The sequence below is a fragment of the Trichomycterus rosablanca genome, chromosome 12 (genome assembly GCF_030014385.1).
Source record: "Trichomycterus rosablanca isolate fTriRos1 chromosome 12, fTriRos1.hap1, whole genome shotgun sequence".
Lineage (NCBI taxonomy): Eukaryota > Metazoa > Chordata > Actinopteri > Siluriformes > Trichomycteridae > Trichomycterus > Trichomycterus rosablanca.
The window spans coordinates 30,542,315-30,560,525 of record NC_085999.1 but is presented as its reverse complement, the minus strand read 5'-3'; the positions used below and the strand labels follow the sequence as shown (position 1 = coordinate 30,560,525).

Here is an 18,211-nt window from a genome sequence, read left to right as displayed (position 1 = left end):
GAGTGCCACACCCTGGTCAACGCATTATCCCTGATCGACTAATGTGCAGGCCAGCAGGGGTTGTAACTGTTATCAGTTATGATGAGGAGCCCTGGTCCAGCTTTCCCACCCTGTGTGAACAACAGCCAGTCGTTGTTAATGTAGCCAGAGCTGAGATTTGAAACAATAGCTGCGTCCGGAATCGCATACTTACAGAGTACGTACTAGATTGGAGGAAGTATGCACTACTTGGCCGGTAAAAAAGTACATACTTTCAGTACAGAAGTATGCAGTATGCACACAACACCGCTACGTACTACATGCGCCATCTTGCCAACGTCAAGTGATGACGTAAGGACGTGATGACGTAATATCACCATAGTTACAGACTCATTACAAACCCCACTCGCCAAAATTTTGGATATTTATCGTGTTTTTGTTATTTATTCGTCTTTAAAATGTTTTATTTTATTTATCTTACTTAGACTTGTGAACAGAGGACTCCGTTTTCCGCATCTTTCTTGTTTCTTATTCCGCTTTGAACGCCTACGCAGCTCCAGTTGCATTATGGGATACATTAGCGGACCGCAAGTGTGCATCGCTTGCATACTCGAACAAGGCTGCCCAATAAGTACGTCATCCGGGTACTTCTCGCGTACCTCTTTATTTATACTATGTATTCGGACATACTAACCACTCTCGCGTACTCATTTCGTGTACTATTGAGTATGGAAGTATGCTATTCCGGACGCAGCTAATGTGTTCTAGCGTGTTTTACCGCTGCACCACCTGAGTGGCTCTTTTTTCCCCTTTAGATAAAATGTGTTATTCAGTCACTAGAAAAATGTGCATTTTAGGAAACATTATGCCAAAACAGCTCAATCAAATCTTTCTGGGTATATCCACTATTTCCCACATATTCTATACTCAACAAAAGAGACAAACAAAGTGTAATAGAAAACTATCAAAGATTTTATTTACTTCTGATTGTAACAAGTCCACATCTGCATTAACCATGTTAGCATTGCATGAATAATGTGGAAATGAATAAAACATTTAGCAGTTTTTCATGCTTACTAATACAACTCTGTTACACTAGTATGTCATGTTCGCATTGGAAAAAGCTTATATTAGTAAAAAAGAAACACTTAAAAAACAACACTGCACATTCCAGTCCTGCGATTTCCAGCCATGTTTTTTCCTCCAGTAAGGTCACAAGTTATTTTATGACAACAAGCATAAAATGGTTTGTTACATAGTAGGCAGAGAATTGTGATTGGTGTATACATTTGGTTAGCACCCATGCTAAATTCTTTTCATTCCTCGGGCCATGAGACAGGCGAAGACGGTCATGACCATTTTGGGCTTGACTTCCATCAGATCTTCTGGAAGAGCGTAAACCCGAGCTCCGATCTTCCTGGCCATTGAGATGGCGTACCTAGAATGTAAATTGAAATGTCAGACTTCACATATGTTCTTATTATTTTAATGGTTCAATATTAACATACTTCAGATCTCAAGCTTATTGCCATATTATCACTGATTTACTTGCCAGTAAAGCACACAGGAGAAAGTTTTAAACATAAACCAGTTAATATACAGTATACTGTAATGGTTGTATAGCACTCTAAATTTTAGAAATTGAATTAAAACATTAAACATTAAAACCACTTTTTTGTTTCTACACGCACTGTTCATTTTATCAGCTTCACTTACTATATTGAAGCACTTTGTAGTTCTACTATTACTGACTGTAGTCCATCTGTTTCTCTGCATACCTTTTTAGCCTGCTTTTACCCTGTTCTTCAATGGTCAGGACCCCCACATGACCACCACAGAGTAGGTATTATTTAGATGGTGGATCATTCTCAGCACTGCAGTGACAATGACATGGTGGTGTGCTAGTGTGTGTTGTGCTGGTATGAGTGGATCAGACACAGCAGCGCTGCTGGAGTTTTTAAATACCGTGTCCACTCACTGTCCACTCTATTAGACACTCCTACCTAGTTGGTCCACCTTGTAGATGTAAAGTCAGAGACGATCGCTCATCTATTGCTGCTGTCTGAGTTGGTCATCTTCTAGACCTTCATCAATGGTTCACAGGATGCTGCCCATGGTGTGCTGTTGGCTGGATATTTTTGGTTGGTGGACTATTCTCAGTTCAGCAGTGACAGTGAGGGCAGTCAGCGCTGCTGTGTCTTATCCACTCATACAAGCACAACACACGCTTACACACCACCACCATGTCAGTGTCAGTGCAGTGCTGAGAATGATCCACCACCTAAATAATACCTATTTTTTGGTGGTCCTGTGGGGGTCCGGACCATTGAAGAACAGCATGAAAGAGGGCTAACAAAGCATGCAGAGAAACAGATCAGTCAGTAATTGTAGAATTACAAAGTGCTTCTATATGGTAAGTGGAGCTGATCAAATGGACAGTGAGTGTAGAAATAAGGAGGTGGTTTTAATGTTATGGCTGATCGGTGTATAATTCAAGACTATTTAAAAATGGAACCAGTTCTGAGCCTCATAAGTCTGAGAGCCTGCAAATGAAATCATCCAATGCTGCTGACTCAATAATATTTCATTTGACCTCATTTAGCTTTCATTACAGCATACGTTTACTATGGCATTGTTTCGACAACATTATATAACATCACAACATTTATTTCTGTCCAGAGTTGCATTTATTTTTAGGCAGAGATGTTGTACTGATAACAGAATATTCAATCCACTCTGTTAACTATTTTCCAGCACACCCCGAAGACTTTTAATAAGGTTAAGGTCCGGACTCTGTGGTGGCTAATTGATAATATGAAAATGATTCCCCATGCCCCCGGAACCACTCTAACAATTTCATTCTGAAATATGCTCATTCTATTAGGGAAGAAAAAATGTACTGTGGGCATTTAGAAGTGTCAGACCACATGACCTTTTTCCATTGCTCCAGAGCCCAATCTTTGTGCTCCCTTGTAAATTAAAGCCTTTTTCCCGATTAGCCTCATTAGCTTTCTTTAAATTGTAGTTTTAGTATTACCACTCAGCAAGAAGGTCCTGGGTTCAATCCCCAGATGGGGCCATCCAGGTTTTTTTCTCCTTTTTCTGTGGAGATGGCATGTTCTCCTTGTGTCTGCGTGGGTTTCCTCCGGGTGCTCCGGTTTTCTTCCCACAGCCCAAAGACATGCAAGTGAGGTGAATTGGAGTTTGATATAACCTTGTGAACTGATAAATCTTGTGTAACGAATAATTACCATTCCTGTCATGAATGTAACCAAAGTGTAAAACATGACGTTAAAATCCTATTAAACAAACAAACTATTACCACTATTAACAAAGCCAGTTCTGCTGGTGATTTTTTTTACGATTCAGCTTCAAGTGATTAAATGTTCAGTTCACCACGATCCTGCCAGGTTTTAATAATACATTAAAGAGTTCTTAAGCCTCTTCTTCTGCTCTCCTTAGTTGTTTTCTTTGCTTAATAAAGGCCAATAATTTGATACAATAACAGCTTTTCCATGACTTTATTCATCTTCCGACTTAGTTGTTTAATAAATAATTTATTGTTTATGTTTCTTGCGTTTTTTAATTTGTGTTCAGTAAGTTTCATAAGAATGGGTATCTAAAAAAACCTGGTTAACGGTACATACTTGGCGTTGTTGAGTTTTTCATCATCATTGAGATCTTCAGTCTTGACCAGATCATAGCGGATTGAGCCCGGCTGAATGGCGTCGATGAGGTCCAGGACAGGCAAGCTGCTGCTGATGGATCCATCCTGCAGGAGCCATAGAACTAGTTTAGCTTTCCCCCGACCAAACTTTATTAAACTAGTTCATGTTAAATGGTGTAAAACTGAACTTTATCACAACATTATCACAATTAGCAAACAAACCATATGTTAACATCATTTTTGGCGACTTACAATGCTGTTGCCTTTTTCTATGACAAGTGCATAATGTAAAAATAAAAGATCCTTGAAGCTTAGGATGTTAATAAATTAATATATTTATCAAGCACTTAGTTTACCACATATTTGGTAATTGGTCATTTCCTGTGTGAAATCACCAATAAAACAGTATACAAACATTGTTTTTAGTACTATATTACATGCATATAGTGCTGTATGTAGGTTCTTTTTTTAAGGGTGTACATTATTTCTAATTCCAGCCAAATCTAGTATGAGTACTACAGTAAGTGTAACCTGGCAACAGGTAGATGCCAAAAATGGCTAATTTGTACAATTAAATGTACCCACGCTGCCTGCCAAAAAGATCATTTACCATAGTACAGCTAAAACTGTATGTTATTTAAACCTTCAGTTTTAAATTACTGTACATTTATTTTAATGCATTTTATTTTATACATTGCAAGCATTAGGGTTAGGTGGTAATTTTGGTCAACCACAGAGCTTTCACAGTTATTACTATTGGAATAACCAATATATTGCCAAATTCAAATTGAAATCCCTATCTATGTCACACCCAACCATCTCAGCGCTGAACCACAAACCTGTAAATCATAAGAATGTGAAAAGTCAGATTTGGTACCTTGAATCCACTGATGGTTTTCTTTTCAGCTTGAGTAAGCGTATCATTCACCCAGCTGACAATGGTGTCATCATTGACCTTCTGTCCGTCTCCGAGTTCCTCCAGGATGTTCAGTGTGTACCTGAAGAACCAAACACCAACAGTCTTTTAGAAATTTACCACACCTCAACAGCACAAACAAATATGCCCAGCTGTGCCACATCTGTAACATTAATAACAAAAACATTTTGTTACAAAACATAAAACATACGGGTTAATCACTTTGTCTTCTTAATGCCAAAATCCTCACCTCCTCATGAGCTGCCAGAGCAAAGCGAGTGTAAGTTTGCGGTTGCCCTCGTTCAGGTCCTGCCCAGCGATGCCCACCAAAGAAAACTTTGCCTCCTTTTTACCCAGTTCCACTGCATAGTTACAGTTTTCCAGCTGCCAACCAAAACAACATCAATACAGAGTCAGCCAACACTTAGTCTAGTTTCAAGTTTTTGAAAGTTGGAAAGTGCTGTATAGATTGAACTTAACATTTAACAGCCACTGGTAGCTCAGTGGTTAAGGTACTGGACTAGCAATCAGCAAGTTGCCCCACCATCTCTAAGTTGCCACTGTTGGGGCCTTTAAGCCTCAAGTGATCAATTGTATTTGGTAACAACTGTAAGTCGCTTTGGATAAAAGTGTCTGCTAAATGCCATGTACCTTCTTCATGTTGCTGCCAAGTTTGGGATATGGTGGTTTGTTCACTCTGTCCCAGTCTACGGGAACTTTGATCTTTTCATAGAGCTGGAAAATGACCAAAGCATCAGCCAGGTCTCTGTAACAGAAATACATAATCAATCCCTAATCATTTCATCCTTCTCAAAGTTTTGTTGGAAAGGAAAATGACAAATCTTACACATAGAGATGGTTCACGCGAGGATTCACCCCAAGGGAGTTCATCCAGTTGCGGAAAGTGCGTTCCTCTCTGGTTTCACCTGAAAAAAAAAATATATAAAATACATACTGATGATATAAAACTGTCCTGTTGTACATGAATGTTTCGACCAATTGTATGCTGAAGCAGATGCTTTATAATAAACAGTGTCAAATGGTTTCGAATGTACTTTTTCAAAGGTTTTCACTATTTGAAAAAATAGAAATGTTGACATGAAACTGTATTTTAAAGGTGTTTACTTTTAGGAGAAAAGCAAAGTGAGCGGATTAGGCCAGCCGAGCTTCTAAGCATGACATTAAGGAGCTTAAGTTTTTAAAAGAAATGCCCAGGTAAGACCAGTCATTATCCCAACAACTAAAGTAAGCTGCCTAATAATATGACATAATGCCAATGAAATAGTTTTTTATGTCTTTTTCAAAAAAAGCAAAATTACAGATATTGTAATAAAATGTGAAATTAATTAAAAAATGTCAACTTTTGAAAGAAAAAGGGACTAAATGAAACACGTAGATTGGGGTGTTGTGTTGTTAAAGCTAAAATTAGACTTTTTACACTCATGACAAGTATGATCAAATTAAACAATGAACTGACCATGTAACAAAGAACAAAGCTTTGAAGCACAGTGTCACAGTGTTTTGGTTAGGAACCCACCTTCAATGGAGCTCCAGTCGATGTCTTGGTTTTCTGGCTTCTTTAGAGCAGGATATTTGTTGAAAAGGTTGGCCACGTAAGCCAAGTTAAGCTTGGGATTTCCACGTACAACATCATTCGCTGTGACAAACTGGCGGCAACCAAGGCAATCTGCCTGCTCCAGCATGAGCTCTGCTCTTTTTAGGTCGTCTTTTTCCTGTACAGATTGACAGACAGCAACAACAATAATACAATAACTCTAAATCTATACAGCTATAACCTCTTAATGGCCAGTGGCCTGTTAACGGGTCTGCAAAACAAAAAAGGTTTAGTTTACCCTTATTCCGGATATATCAATAGGAATAGGAGGGATGCCTTCTTCATCTCCTTTAGGAGCCACTTGGTTCAGGATGTTGTAATAGGCTTTTGAGTCCTAAAAAGACAAAACCAGTAAATGTACTACTGATCAGAACTCATTTGAGGAATAGCAAAAGGCTAGATTGTTCTTCTTTTTTTTTTTTTTTTAATGTCTGCACCTTAATATCAGAGCTGAAGTTGTTAATTTTCGAGCAGCCAGCCTGTTCCAGGTGGTAATTGGCCCACCGCAGGAGCAGTTCCTCAGGGGACAGCTTCATTAGGTCCTCCAGACTCTCACCATCCCTCAGCAGAGCGATTAGAGCTGTACACATGGACAAACACAAAATAATGTTCAGACTAGTCATAACGATATTCTTTTAAAAAATATATATTGCAACATTTAAGAACAATAACGTATCAACACTTTAGTCACATTCTATTTGGAAGGCTAACCTTTTTTATTGTTTGGATAAACAGTGTTCTATTAGTGCTACTCAGAGTTATACAATTATTGTTTGTGTGTGTGTGTGTGTGTGTGTGTGTGTACCTTCATTCCTGCTGATCTCAATATCTGCAAGCAAGCCGATTTTGATGACCTGCCAAAGAAGCCCGAGAACCAAATGTTGTCTGCCTTCCTTCAGGTCCGCTGCTCCAATGTTCACAACATGGCAACCAATAGCTGAAGCTGAGTTCAGAGCCAGATTTAGATTCTCCTACACACAAACACAAAATCAGCAGCAAGTCAGCAACATTTAACATGAACATCAGTTCTTTTTTTGTTGAAATCAGTACGGACTAAAAGAAATAATATATGTCAATATTTACTACGTTAATCAATGGCCATTAACAGGTAACAATTAACAGAGATGTATGTGCATTTTTTTTGCTTTTTATTTCCCCTCCAACTAGAAAAAAAATTTGGTTAATTGTGCCCATGTTTTGAACAATTTTAGTTTTTTATTACCTGAATAGTAAAAGGTGTGAGTTTCTTCTTATTGATGGTTCTCTCATCAATAGTGTCAGGGATGGACAAGTTGATCATTTTACTGTAGAGAAAAAAACAGTAAGATTAGCAGTAATATAAATCAGCTTCTGCTTCTGACTAAGCAAAAACAGCAGAACAGGCACAGTGTGAAAAGGCTGTGCAATATTATACACAGTTTTTCTTTAAAACCATTTACATAATCTGACCAGCCGTGCCTCTGTATCTCAGCTCCCAAAAACTAATGTGGTAGAATAAAGGATGTGCATAATGTTTCATAAAAATGTAGCCTGGGGATTTCTTTTAAAGCTGTAATGATGGTACCGGTCGAGTTTTATTTGTCTTTATCATAAATGTGTGTGTGTTTTAATACAAAATAAAATAGGGGATGGTTTTCCTTTATGTAACCAGTAAATAGAAGTGTGCATGCACACCACAACTGGAATGGTACTGATTTTGCTGAATCACAACAAATGATAAACAACAATAGAGCTTAAGATAAATATAATCAGCTAGTTTGATTTTAAATTTGATCTTAACAGTTGTCTATTCTTTTCAGCTCATTGTAATGTGTTTCATAAAACACCAATTAATTTAAGGTTGGTATATTGTGTAATGAATCAGCAGCGAATAACCACGTTAGCCCACATCACCCAGCTTGGTGGCTATCATGTGATATAGAAGTGGTTCTCAAATTAGTGGCAGTGACACAATGAGGTGCCATGATGTCGGTCGAAGGAAGTCAGAGAAAGTGTTATGAAAGGAAGTTGTTACTATATATATAGACATAAATATCAAATACATCAATCCAATAACACTCTCTAATTAAAAACTGTCCACTGCTAAATACTACATAAGGTGAAATATGCATGCTTAAAACACGATTTGTATAAACAAATCCAACTGTGCATGTGTACATATGTATGTATGAATGTATGTAAGTATACCAGAGCACAATGCCATCTCCTACTGCGGTGAACAAGTCGTCTGAGCTGGGGTCCATTGGGAGAATATGCTTGCAGTCAGGGTCCTTCTCTAAAGCCTTGTTGATCCAGTTCACAAACGCTACCTTTTCTTCCTCTATACAAAACATATCAAGTCTGGTAGGTTATACAGTCACCTCCAGAACTGTGACATCCTTCGTAACTAAAACTTTACGTGTTTTATAAATAGGTGTTTTGGCTTTCATCTTTAAAATATGAAATAAATCTGATCTTTAACTACGGTACATTAGCTCTCAGAAAATAATAAAACACAAATATTTGTTTTAATGAATTTCCATCACAATTGTGTTCACCTGTGCATTTTGTTCTTTGTTTAAGGTCCCCAATGCTTTACGAATAATTAATTACACTGGACAATCCAGAGCAATAATCTAGGTGGACAATATATACAATAACTACAAATAATTTTTGGGCTTTAAATTAGAGTTTCTATTTTTTTAGGTGGGCTGTGACAGTGAAAAACAACTGGTTTCACTCATGAAATACATGTGGTTTCTGGGTTTAATATTAAGGTTACTGAAGTTAATGGTATGGTTACTGAGGTAAGGGTTATAGAGGTTAAGTTTACTGAGGTGAAGGCTGCTGAATTTAAGGTTAGGGTTATTAAGGTAAAGGACGGGTACAGAGCTTAAAGTGACTAAGGTTAAGGTTTTGGTTACTGAGGTAATGATTAAGGTTAGGTAGGGCAGTGATAGCTCAGTGGTTAAGGTACTGGACTAGTAAACAGAGGGTTGCCGGTTCAAGCCCTGCCACCACCAAGTTGCCACTGTTGGCTCCCTGAGCAAAGGCCCTTAACCCTCAATTGCTCATCGTGTTCAGCTCATTGTGTAAGTCGCTTTGGATAAAAGCGTCTGCTGAAAATGTAAAATGTTAGGTTTACTAAAGTAAAAGGTTAAGGTTTTGGTTACTGAGGTAATGGTTAAGGTTAGGTTTACTAAAGTAAAAGGTTAAGGTTTTGGCTACTGAGGTAATGGTTAAGGTTAGGTTTACTAAAGTAAAAGGTTAAGGTTTTGGCTACTGAGGTAATGGTTAAGGTAAGGATTATAAAGGTTAAGGTTACTGAGGTAAAGGTTACTGAGGTAAAGGTTACTGAGTTTAAGGTTAGGTGTAATAAGGTAAAGGTTGAGTTTAGGGTTATAGAGGTGAAATTTACTGAGGTAAAGGTAAAGAGTTTAATGTTAGGTTTACTAAGGTAAAAGGTTACGGCTAGGGTTACTGAGGTTAAGTTTTTGGTTACTGAGGTAAAGATTGAGTTTCGGGTTTTAAAAGTTTATTGAGGTAAAGCTTACTGAGGGTAAGGTTATGGTTACAAAAGGTATAGGTTAGGGTTAGAGAGGTCAAAGTTACTGTGTATAAGGTAAGAAAACACTGTAATTATGGTTTGGGTTAGGTTAGGGTTACTAGAAATTGGATTCCTGAAGTTATGGTAGAATTGACAGACAGAAAATATTATTGGTGTCAGAAATAGGTGTATTAAACTTTAGGTTAAATTTAAGGTTACTTTAGATAGAGCTATTATAGTTATGGTAGAGTTGACAGAGATTAGGGTAAATTTCTACATTAAAAACCTTGTGGTTAGGGTTCAGTTTAGAATGATGTACTGATATAAATTGTGCTTTTTCAGACCTGAGTATGAATGCTGAGTGCCGGATTGCTCCGAGGTTCCTGCTATAGCACAGATTCCCTCCTTCTTGTTGATAGCCTTTCGGAATGTTTTTGCCACCTCTGAGTTCTTCAGCTGGCTAAAGACCTGTAGTAGCACAGGATAACATACCATACCATGAGTGAAACTTTAACACTTGTGACCTTGACTAAGTAAGAGACCATAATGGTGTTATGTTGTTATGAGCATCTGGAGGACCTTTATCACACTATGATCTTGAACTTTGAGGAAATATGGCCTAACCTTTGCAAACTCATCGAATGTGATCTTGCCATCATTATTTTGGTCCATGGTTCGGCTGAGCTCCTCGATGATTTCACGAACTCGATAACCAGGCAAAGGAAGATTAGCGACCTTAAACAGCTCAGTCAGCTCATCTGTGCTAATGTAGCCATTAGAATCCAGATCTGGAAGGAAGTTGAAGATCAAACACTGTGATTTATTCATCATGAACAATTCAACATTTCATCATTACCTCTGCATTGGTTGGCGTTTTTGATTTTGTTTTGAATTGGTGCAATTACTGCAATCTGGTCCTAATTATCAGGTTCGTGAACAAGCTGACACGTTTTTACCCACATCGTTACAACCTTTTTGTCTCATTCGACCTATTCTTAATCATTTGAAGAGAAACATTTTTTGAAATAGAGACAGCTTTTTTTTTCACAACTACCACCTTTCTTTAGCTTTCACACCAACATGGAAAGAAGTCAATGAACTATTCTAATGGAAATGCAAGAAAGCATCCACACTACACCATAACACTGTTAAAAACTCTTTTAAAAACCACTGCCAAGTAATTTTTCAGAAATTCTTTACTTACCAACTTTGCTGAAGGCCTCTCTCAGATCCTCCAGCTCTTCAGATGATATCGGTGCTGTGCCGGCCATTGCTGCTATTTTCACAATTAATAAACATATGGGTTACTTCTTATATGGAAACACAAAAGCAGGACACAGAAGTCTAAACTAGCTTTAACTACCTACAAATATGGCGTACAGAAAGGGTTGGGCATAATTGACATTAAATTATGGTTTTCTACAATTATAGTCCTGAAATGTATATGTCCTATATTGTTTATAAATGTTTATGTTTATAAAAGTTTGTCAATGTCAGTAATATCAATATTATGACTACTGCTACTTTTTCTATGACTGACTGATTTCTTCTTTAGGTTCATTGTTAGTTATTGTCATTCATTGTCTGAGGTCCACATACAGCATATTGATCATACAGAGGCTTAATTCCTTTTTTGTAATATGAAATCAGTATATTGTGATAACTAGTGGAATACCTAGTGACTCTTCTGTGCACATATACAAAGAGGTAGTTTGACAGCTTACATTAAAAGACACATGGTTTATTTGAAGAAAATCCACAATTAAAAAATGACACAAAAGCATTTCTTCCAATTATTTAGTCTCAGAAAAAGAACAGCAGAAATGATTAAGATTGTTAAACATGACATGTCCATCCATGGTTGTTCATTGTAAGTGTATGTCACTGGAAATCATGGGTTCAGTTGATCTCTGACACACTTCCTCGCATGAAGAGCAGTGATGTAAAATAATGTATGATGTGCAATACCTTAAACTTAAAATAAAATCCCTCACAACTATTTTCAACCTATTGCTAAATGACATAAATGATGCTTTTTTTGGTTTAGTGGTTGGTCATAGGGCAATGACTAGTTTGTAGGGGGAGAGGAAGAGAGCGAAAGAGTGTCTACTAAAGCAATAAGCCACGAGAGGCCGTACGTTACTGTGATTTTAGCACGGGGATGACGTTTTTGGCACGACGCGAAGCGGAGTGCCTAAAACTTCTTTCCCCGTGCTAAAATCGTAACAGTAACGTACGGTCTCGAGTGGCTTATTGCTTTTATAAAACGGCGGTCAAATAAAATATAATAAATACAACAATGTTTAATTCATAAATGTATTTATTGTGTATAAACTTACAATAAAGCGTTCTTCCGCGACGCAAAATAGTTCGATTAACAGTGTTGCTAGGCAACATGAGGGCAAAAATAACATTAACTTTTCTATTCAGTGGCGTATTAATATGGAATGATGTGAGGTGGTCCTAGGTGTGCGTTTATCGGGGATTTTACAACGGCTTCGAACGCGGCTCAGCCAATCAGATTTTAGGACCGGAACTATCCGTTTTATAAGTGGAGTTTGAATCTTAAATTGTTTCTCATAAAGTCATGCAGTTTCCCATAATGAACTGCTCATAGTTTGTTTCATGGAATCCATGAAAACTTACTTTCAAATCAGTACAGTTGTAGCTTAGCAGCTAGGGTTCTGTGTTGGTGAGCAGGTTATGGACCAAAAGGACCACTGCTGAGCCTGTGGAAAAAATGACTGGTCTGCTTTAGCTCAGAAGGTCCTGACTCAGAAAACCTGGCCTTTTACTCAAGACATGAAATCTTACAAAAATACATGAATTACCTTGTTAATCCTTAAAACAAAAACATACATTTAATGTTGGCTTTTCTTCTTGTCAAACATTTATATGTTAGATCCACAGCTGTATGCTGGATTTGATTCTGGTTTAATAGGTTTGGATATTGCTCTAGAAGAACACTTATATTGCCATTAGTTTTTTTTTAATAATGATAAAAACAGAAAAATTGATCAATTTTAAAACATATTGATTCCTCCAAATAAGTTAGAAGGAACCAAACATAAAATTTTGTCTTACTAAAAGTATAACGCTTGTGCCAACAATATGCATTTAAATCAGGATAATTTGGAAATGTATCCTGATTTAATTGTGATCTCACCAAGCTTTTCGTGAAGTCACAGAATTGTAGCTACTTAACTTGTACATTACACATGCTCATAGTTTTAATGAATATTTTCTATAAAGTTTTTGTGTCTCAAGACATGGCTTATCTCCATTTAAGGTGTTAAACCCTATAAATGCATGGCCAAAGCAGAACCGAAAACCTTGGTTCTTCTTTTCATGTTTAAAGCGGTACATTAAGGAACCTTTTGTTAAGAAACTTTTGAAGAACATCCTCTAAAATACCACTGTTTATCTTTTACTACATGGCCACTATTTTCTGTTTTCTTTTTTTAAAGTACCTGGAAGCAATATCAAATGACAAATTGGTAGTTAGATAGGTAATAATAAAAAATCAGTTAAATAAATTCAGTTTGTCTTGCTAGAGCTGAACCTATTCTTGGCTTCAAAGGAGAAGGAATAAACAATAGGATAAAGATTAGCTTGGATATAAAATATATATTGTACAAGCTTTCAAAAAGGACTAAAACTCGTCTATGTTTGGAATAAGCTACAAAAGTCCAAAGAAATATAAACATAGGAATGTTTTAGGGAATACTACATTAATTAGTATAGTACTAGATGTAAAGTTTGGTGGAGATTTTTAGTGAGGATTAATATTGATAAAACAACGTACCAACACATTTTAGAAAATATTATTTAAACACCAACAGTTTGAACACCTAAACTCAACTGTATCTAGCCTGTTAGGGGTTAATTACAGTTTTAAGAGATGTCCTTGGCCCGACACAACTGCTAGATCTTGAGGCTATGCACTTGTGGCTATAAATTCTAGCAGTCGTATTTTAAAATCTAAGAAAGCAAAAAGGGCAGAGCAATATGAAATAAATGTTTATTATTTCAAAACAAATAAGATAGACAGAGGCAGCACAAGGACATTGTAGAGTAATATGCAGCTTTTATCAGAATACACGAACTTGTTTGACCTTAAATACAGGCGGATTTAAAAGGATGAATTATTGGCCAGTTATGCTCTTGAAAAGATCTCTGCAAATTAAAGTAATCCAATTTAGCCATGAGAACAAAATGACCATTGCCAACCATTGAAGGCCTCTGTCTGCGGAAATACAGATTTAGTTCTATTCCTATTGTGTGTCTATGCAAATCTTTTTCCTTTTTACTCACACGCTTCCATGGCTATTTGTCAGACAATAAAGATGTTTGATGGCCTGATAAAGCTGACCTGAGCCAATAGCTCTCAGTGTGATAGTAGTCCTTTCTTCAGGTGATATTCCTTTTCCTAATAATCACAAAGCTTTTACAATCAGGTCACAAATGTCAGTGGTATCACTGAGTACACTAATCATACCTCATTTTATTCTCATAAAAGGGGAGGTTTATGAGTTGGGTGTTAACACAGGAAAGGGAAGAACAAGCAGGCTGAGAAGATTTGAACCGAGTTCAATTTTCACCTACATCTTCATTCGAGACCTTTAGGCGCTTTAGAATAACACCCAGTTCCTGTCAACGTGCTCGTCTTTAGTATGAAACTAGAAAACGGAAGTTGCTCAGTGGGCCTGTATAAGCTCCTTTTTAAATGCACTTGATGGCAGTACTTTGTAAAAAGATGTTAGTCACTATCTGAAATATTATTAATGTTATGCTACACTATTATACAATTAAGATCAAACGTTTACACACTTGTTAAGCACCTGCATGCAATGACTTAGGATGTTAATGCTATTTGCTGCAGTTCTTTTTCGATGGCTGAGTGAATGAAAAGTCTTCATGTTTTCTAAGTTTCTAGTGGGTTCAAATATACATTTAACAACTTAGACCATGGATTTGATGAAGCATATAGTGCTCCTTTATTTTCCTATTGGCTATAACTGAAAATATTTGGTTACTGCTTTGCACCCATATAACAGACCTAGACTACACAGAGTTCATAAACCATTGGTTTCATGCCAAGATCAGGGGGAATAAAATTTGTCTGAATAGTTCATTTGAATCCAAGAACCGATGTACCATGGCTGGCAGTGTCCACAGTCAAGCAAGCTCTACATTGCCATTGACTGCTTTTACTACTGCTGACTAAAGTAATCAGCTGCAGACTTAAGGCAAGCCTAAAAGTGTCAATTCTGGACCACTTAGCCATATAATTAGCAGAAAACACAACCTTCTAAGCTACCAAAAAATGCATATGCATGCGGTGTTGTCATAACTTTCCACTTTTTTAAAAATCTCCAATATAGCTGTACATTTGTTTAGTGTGGCACTTTGTGACCAACCAAAACCTAAAATTGTGCATGAAGCGATGCATGTCAAACTTGTTGAGAGCAACGCTTAACCACAACTTCCTGTAACAGTTGTAACTGCACAGCAAAGCTTTGAATCCTACTTTATACAACTCTGTGACACACATCATTTCAACATTTCTGTTTGTGACACAAAGGTTCTTGAGATATCTTAAAACAAGTACATACATATACATCGTGTAAGCAATTATCTTGTGATCTGATCTTTACAAAAAGCCTATAAATGTAAAGATTTGTTTCTGAATTAACTCTACTTAACAATTCTACAGAACACAGTGATAGATTCTGTGCATTTAAACCACATAGATGTAGAACATTCAGTGGTCCATCACCATCACTAAGCAATAAATCATTTCTCAAGACCTGTCATCATCACACAACCACACACACATCTGTACAAGATACAACACATTTGCACTCCCTTTGGAAGCAGGTGCAGCTGATGTCTTACCTGAAAAAGGTTAATGTGAGGGTCCGGTTTGTTCTATTTGTTTCTCTGCGTTAACACAAGCAGTGTGCAGAGTATCTCTGGGGACCGACAGATCTATTCAAATGAGAGAGGAAGGAAGTAACAGGCAGCCGAAAACAGGAACGTTGATCACGATGGCTTTATATGGCAATCTGTAAGTAAGTAAAGTGACACGTTCAAAATGTCACCACCTAAAGGTGCTTACGTAAGGTTCGAGCCCAAAACGTAAAATCGGCTCCCATATTAATTTATCCTACACTGGACTTTTTTTGTTTGTTTTATTGTTTTAAAAAACGTGAATGACAAAATCTTTTAATCAGATATAACCAGGCCTAACAGTCTTTTGATTGAACTTCTGCTACTTCTGCTTCTGCTACTGTTCTTTTTCCGTGATTTAAATGATTTGAAGACATTTTGCCAAATTAAAAAAAAAACTTTCATTAATTACAGTTCTTGCATACATTTATTGTAGATTTTCTGAGAATATGACAACTATACAGGAATTTAGATTTAATGTTGCTGGTGTAGAAAGCTTTATGAAGTCTCAGATGGAAAGTGTGCACTTCAAAAGCATTCTCTACACCTAATCAAGGTGCAGTGGATGTATTAATAAATTAGAAAGATTATTTAATCCCATTTCCATACCAAACACAAATGAATGCAGTTTTGATCTGTTACATGTGTGCAGGCAATCAAGTTATTTTACAGCACTGGACAGTTAAAGGCACAAATTCTGTATAATGCTATCAAGATGCTGAAATTTAGATTAAGATTCACCAAGAACAGCCAGGGTCTATTACTTCTTCTCCACCAACCTTACCAGCTGGCTCTATGCATTAGTGCACAGATTCAGACTGCCATATGGTCAGGTGTGGAGTGTGAAGTGTAATCCAGAGATACATTATAAAATATGCTGGGTCAAAATATACACACTCAACAACTTTTAGTTGTGTAGTATGCCCTATAATGTATCATAGCTTGTTAGGAATAATAACTGACTCCAGCTGGTGACTCATCTGTGCCCATGTAAATAGGGCTGGTTTGACTGCATCCAAAAACTAAGCCACAAGATTTACATCATCATGGACTAAGAAGTTGGGGTGCATGAAACAAGCTCATGTTAAGTGGAGCCCTTATTTAACTGACAAAGTACAAAGAAATGCCTTTTAATATTTTTGCTGACCAACTTAATGGTGTTTTTTTGTAAATATAAAAGCATTGCATTTGATGCCTGTATACAGTTAAAAAAAGAAAAAGAATGAGTGAAAAGCTTATAGATTATTTCAATAACATTGTTTTGAAACATTCCACAATAGACAGGTGAATTGGGTGTAAAAGGATGATCCACCAAAACCTCAAACCTCAAAACCTTCTTACTTCAAGCTTGCAAATAATTTAGGTATGTCCCCATCTACTGCAAGTAATGGAGAAATCTCAGTCCATGTAAGACAAGGCTGGAAATTACTGTTTAATGTGTGTGACCTTTGAGCCCTCAGATGGCACTGCATGAGAACCCTGATGAATATGGCCAAAGGGACTCTGGATACTTTAGAAAACTGTTGTCACCTAACACATTCTGTGGCTGATCTGAAAATCTGTTACACTAAGAGAAATCCATAAATCAGTTCTTCTGGGCCTAGCCGTATTGAGATTTTGAAGAGCCATCAAAGCGAAGTTCATGGTTATTTCAGCCACACAATGCAAGGCTTTATTCTGCTTGTTCTGCAACAGTGTGGCTTTGTAAAGAAGGATTTTTGTATTTAATTATTTTTTAAATATGCACAACCATCACTATTTACAACAAATACAATAAAAGCTGTGGGGAAGCGCTGTGGTGCAGTGGGTAGCACTTTCGCCTCACAGTAAGAAGATCCTGTGTTTTATTTGCAGGTGTAACGGTCCGGGTCCTTTTTCATGTGATGTTTGCATGTTCTCCCAGTGTCTGCTTGGCTTTCCTCCTGGAGGTCCAGTTTCTTTCCAAAGTCCAAATACATGAAGTCAGGTTAATTGGAACTACCAAAATTGCCCTTAGGGTGTGTGTGTGTGTGTGTGTGTGTGTGTGTGTGTGTGTGTGTGTGTGTGTGTGTCTCAGGAACAGGAGAAATCTGCAAACCCAATTAGAATGAACCAAATTACACAAAGACTCAAAACTAAATATCTAAATTATTGGGAAACTGAAACTAAAGCTCAAAGTAAAATGCAGTGTTATTTGGCCCTAAACAGACAGCAGATTATATGAGCACAGTATCCAACCCTAAATTAAGAAACACCCTGACCAGGTACAGACTGAGCGCACATGACCTTGCCTTGGAGACGGGGCGACGCACCCGGTCCTGGCTGCCCCGGGAGGAGAGGTTGTGCCAGCACTGCACTCTCAGTACAGTACAGACGGAGCTGCACTTTCTCACCCAGTGTACCAAGTACCACCACATCCGGGCCCAATTCTTCACTAAATTTAATAACATCATCCCCAACTTTACCTCCCTCCCAGACCCCGACACACTGCCCCACCTACTGGGGGAACACAGAGAGAGCTGCACACTAGCAGCACTCTATACACACACCTGCCACCAGGTGAGGGACAGTGGGTGA

General features: G+C 37.5%; 1 protein-coding gene across 3 annotated transcripts; it reads right to left on the bottom strand.

Annotated features, from left to right (window-relative positions):
- Positions 1 to 930: 930 nt before the first annotated feature.
- lcp1 (lymphocyte cytosolic protein 1 (L-plastin)) lies at positions 931 to 15,682 on the bottom strand. 3 transcript variants are annotated; one of them, XM_063005476.1, is made up of 16 exons: positions 15,602 to 15,682; positions 10,908 to 10,979; positions 10,328 to 10,491; positions 10,048 to 10,171; positions 8,365 to 8,497; positions 7,400 to 7,481; positions 6,983 to 7,148; positions 6,615 to 6,757; positions 6,416 to 6,511; positions 6,100 to 6,295; positions 5,410 to 5,488; positions 5,214 to 5,328; positions 4,813 to 4,946; positions 4,524 to 4,644; positions 3,627 to 3,751; positions 931 to 1,417 (listed from the first exon to the last, which is right to left on the bottom strand). In XM_063005476.1, the coding sequence occupies exons 2-16, from the start codon at positions 10,972 to 10,974 to the stop codon at positions 1,285 to 1,287; spliced, it is 1,878 nt and encodes a 625-aa protein (XP_062861546.1). In that variant the 5' UTR covers positions 10,975 to 10,979; positions 15,602 to 15,682; the 3' UTR covers positions 931 to 1,284. The 3 variants fall into 3 exon arrangements, with proteins under 3 accessions (XP_062861546.1, XP_062861547.1, XP_062861548.1); XM_063005477.1 differs by having other exon boundaries at positions 10,908 to 10,976; positions 15,602 to 15,656; XM_063005478.1 differs by lacking the exon at positions 15,602 to 15,682 and adding an exon at positions 12,350 to 12,404.
- Between the last annotated feature and the right edge of the window lie 2,529 nt (positions 15,683 to 18,211).

Bases quoted from the DNA above. Each gene is read 5' to 3' on its own strand.
- lcp1 (XM_063005476.1), bottom strand. From the start codon at position 10,974: ATGGCCGGCACAGCACCGATATCATCTGAAGAGCTGGAGGATCTGAGA. The intron at 10,492-10,907 runs GTAAGTAAAGAA...ACTTCCTTCCAG, and splicing joins AGAGGCCTTCAGCAAAGTTG to ATCTGGATTCTAATGGCTAC. The intron at 5,329-5,409 runs GTAAGATTTGTC...TTTCTGTTACAG, and splicing joins CGCGTGAACCATCTCTATGT to AGACCTGGCTGATGCTTTGG.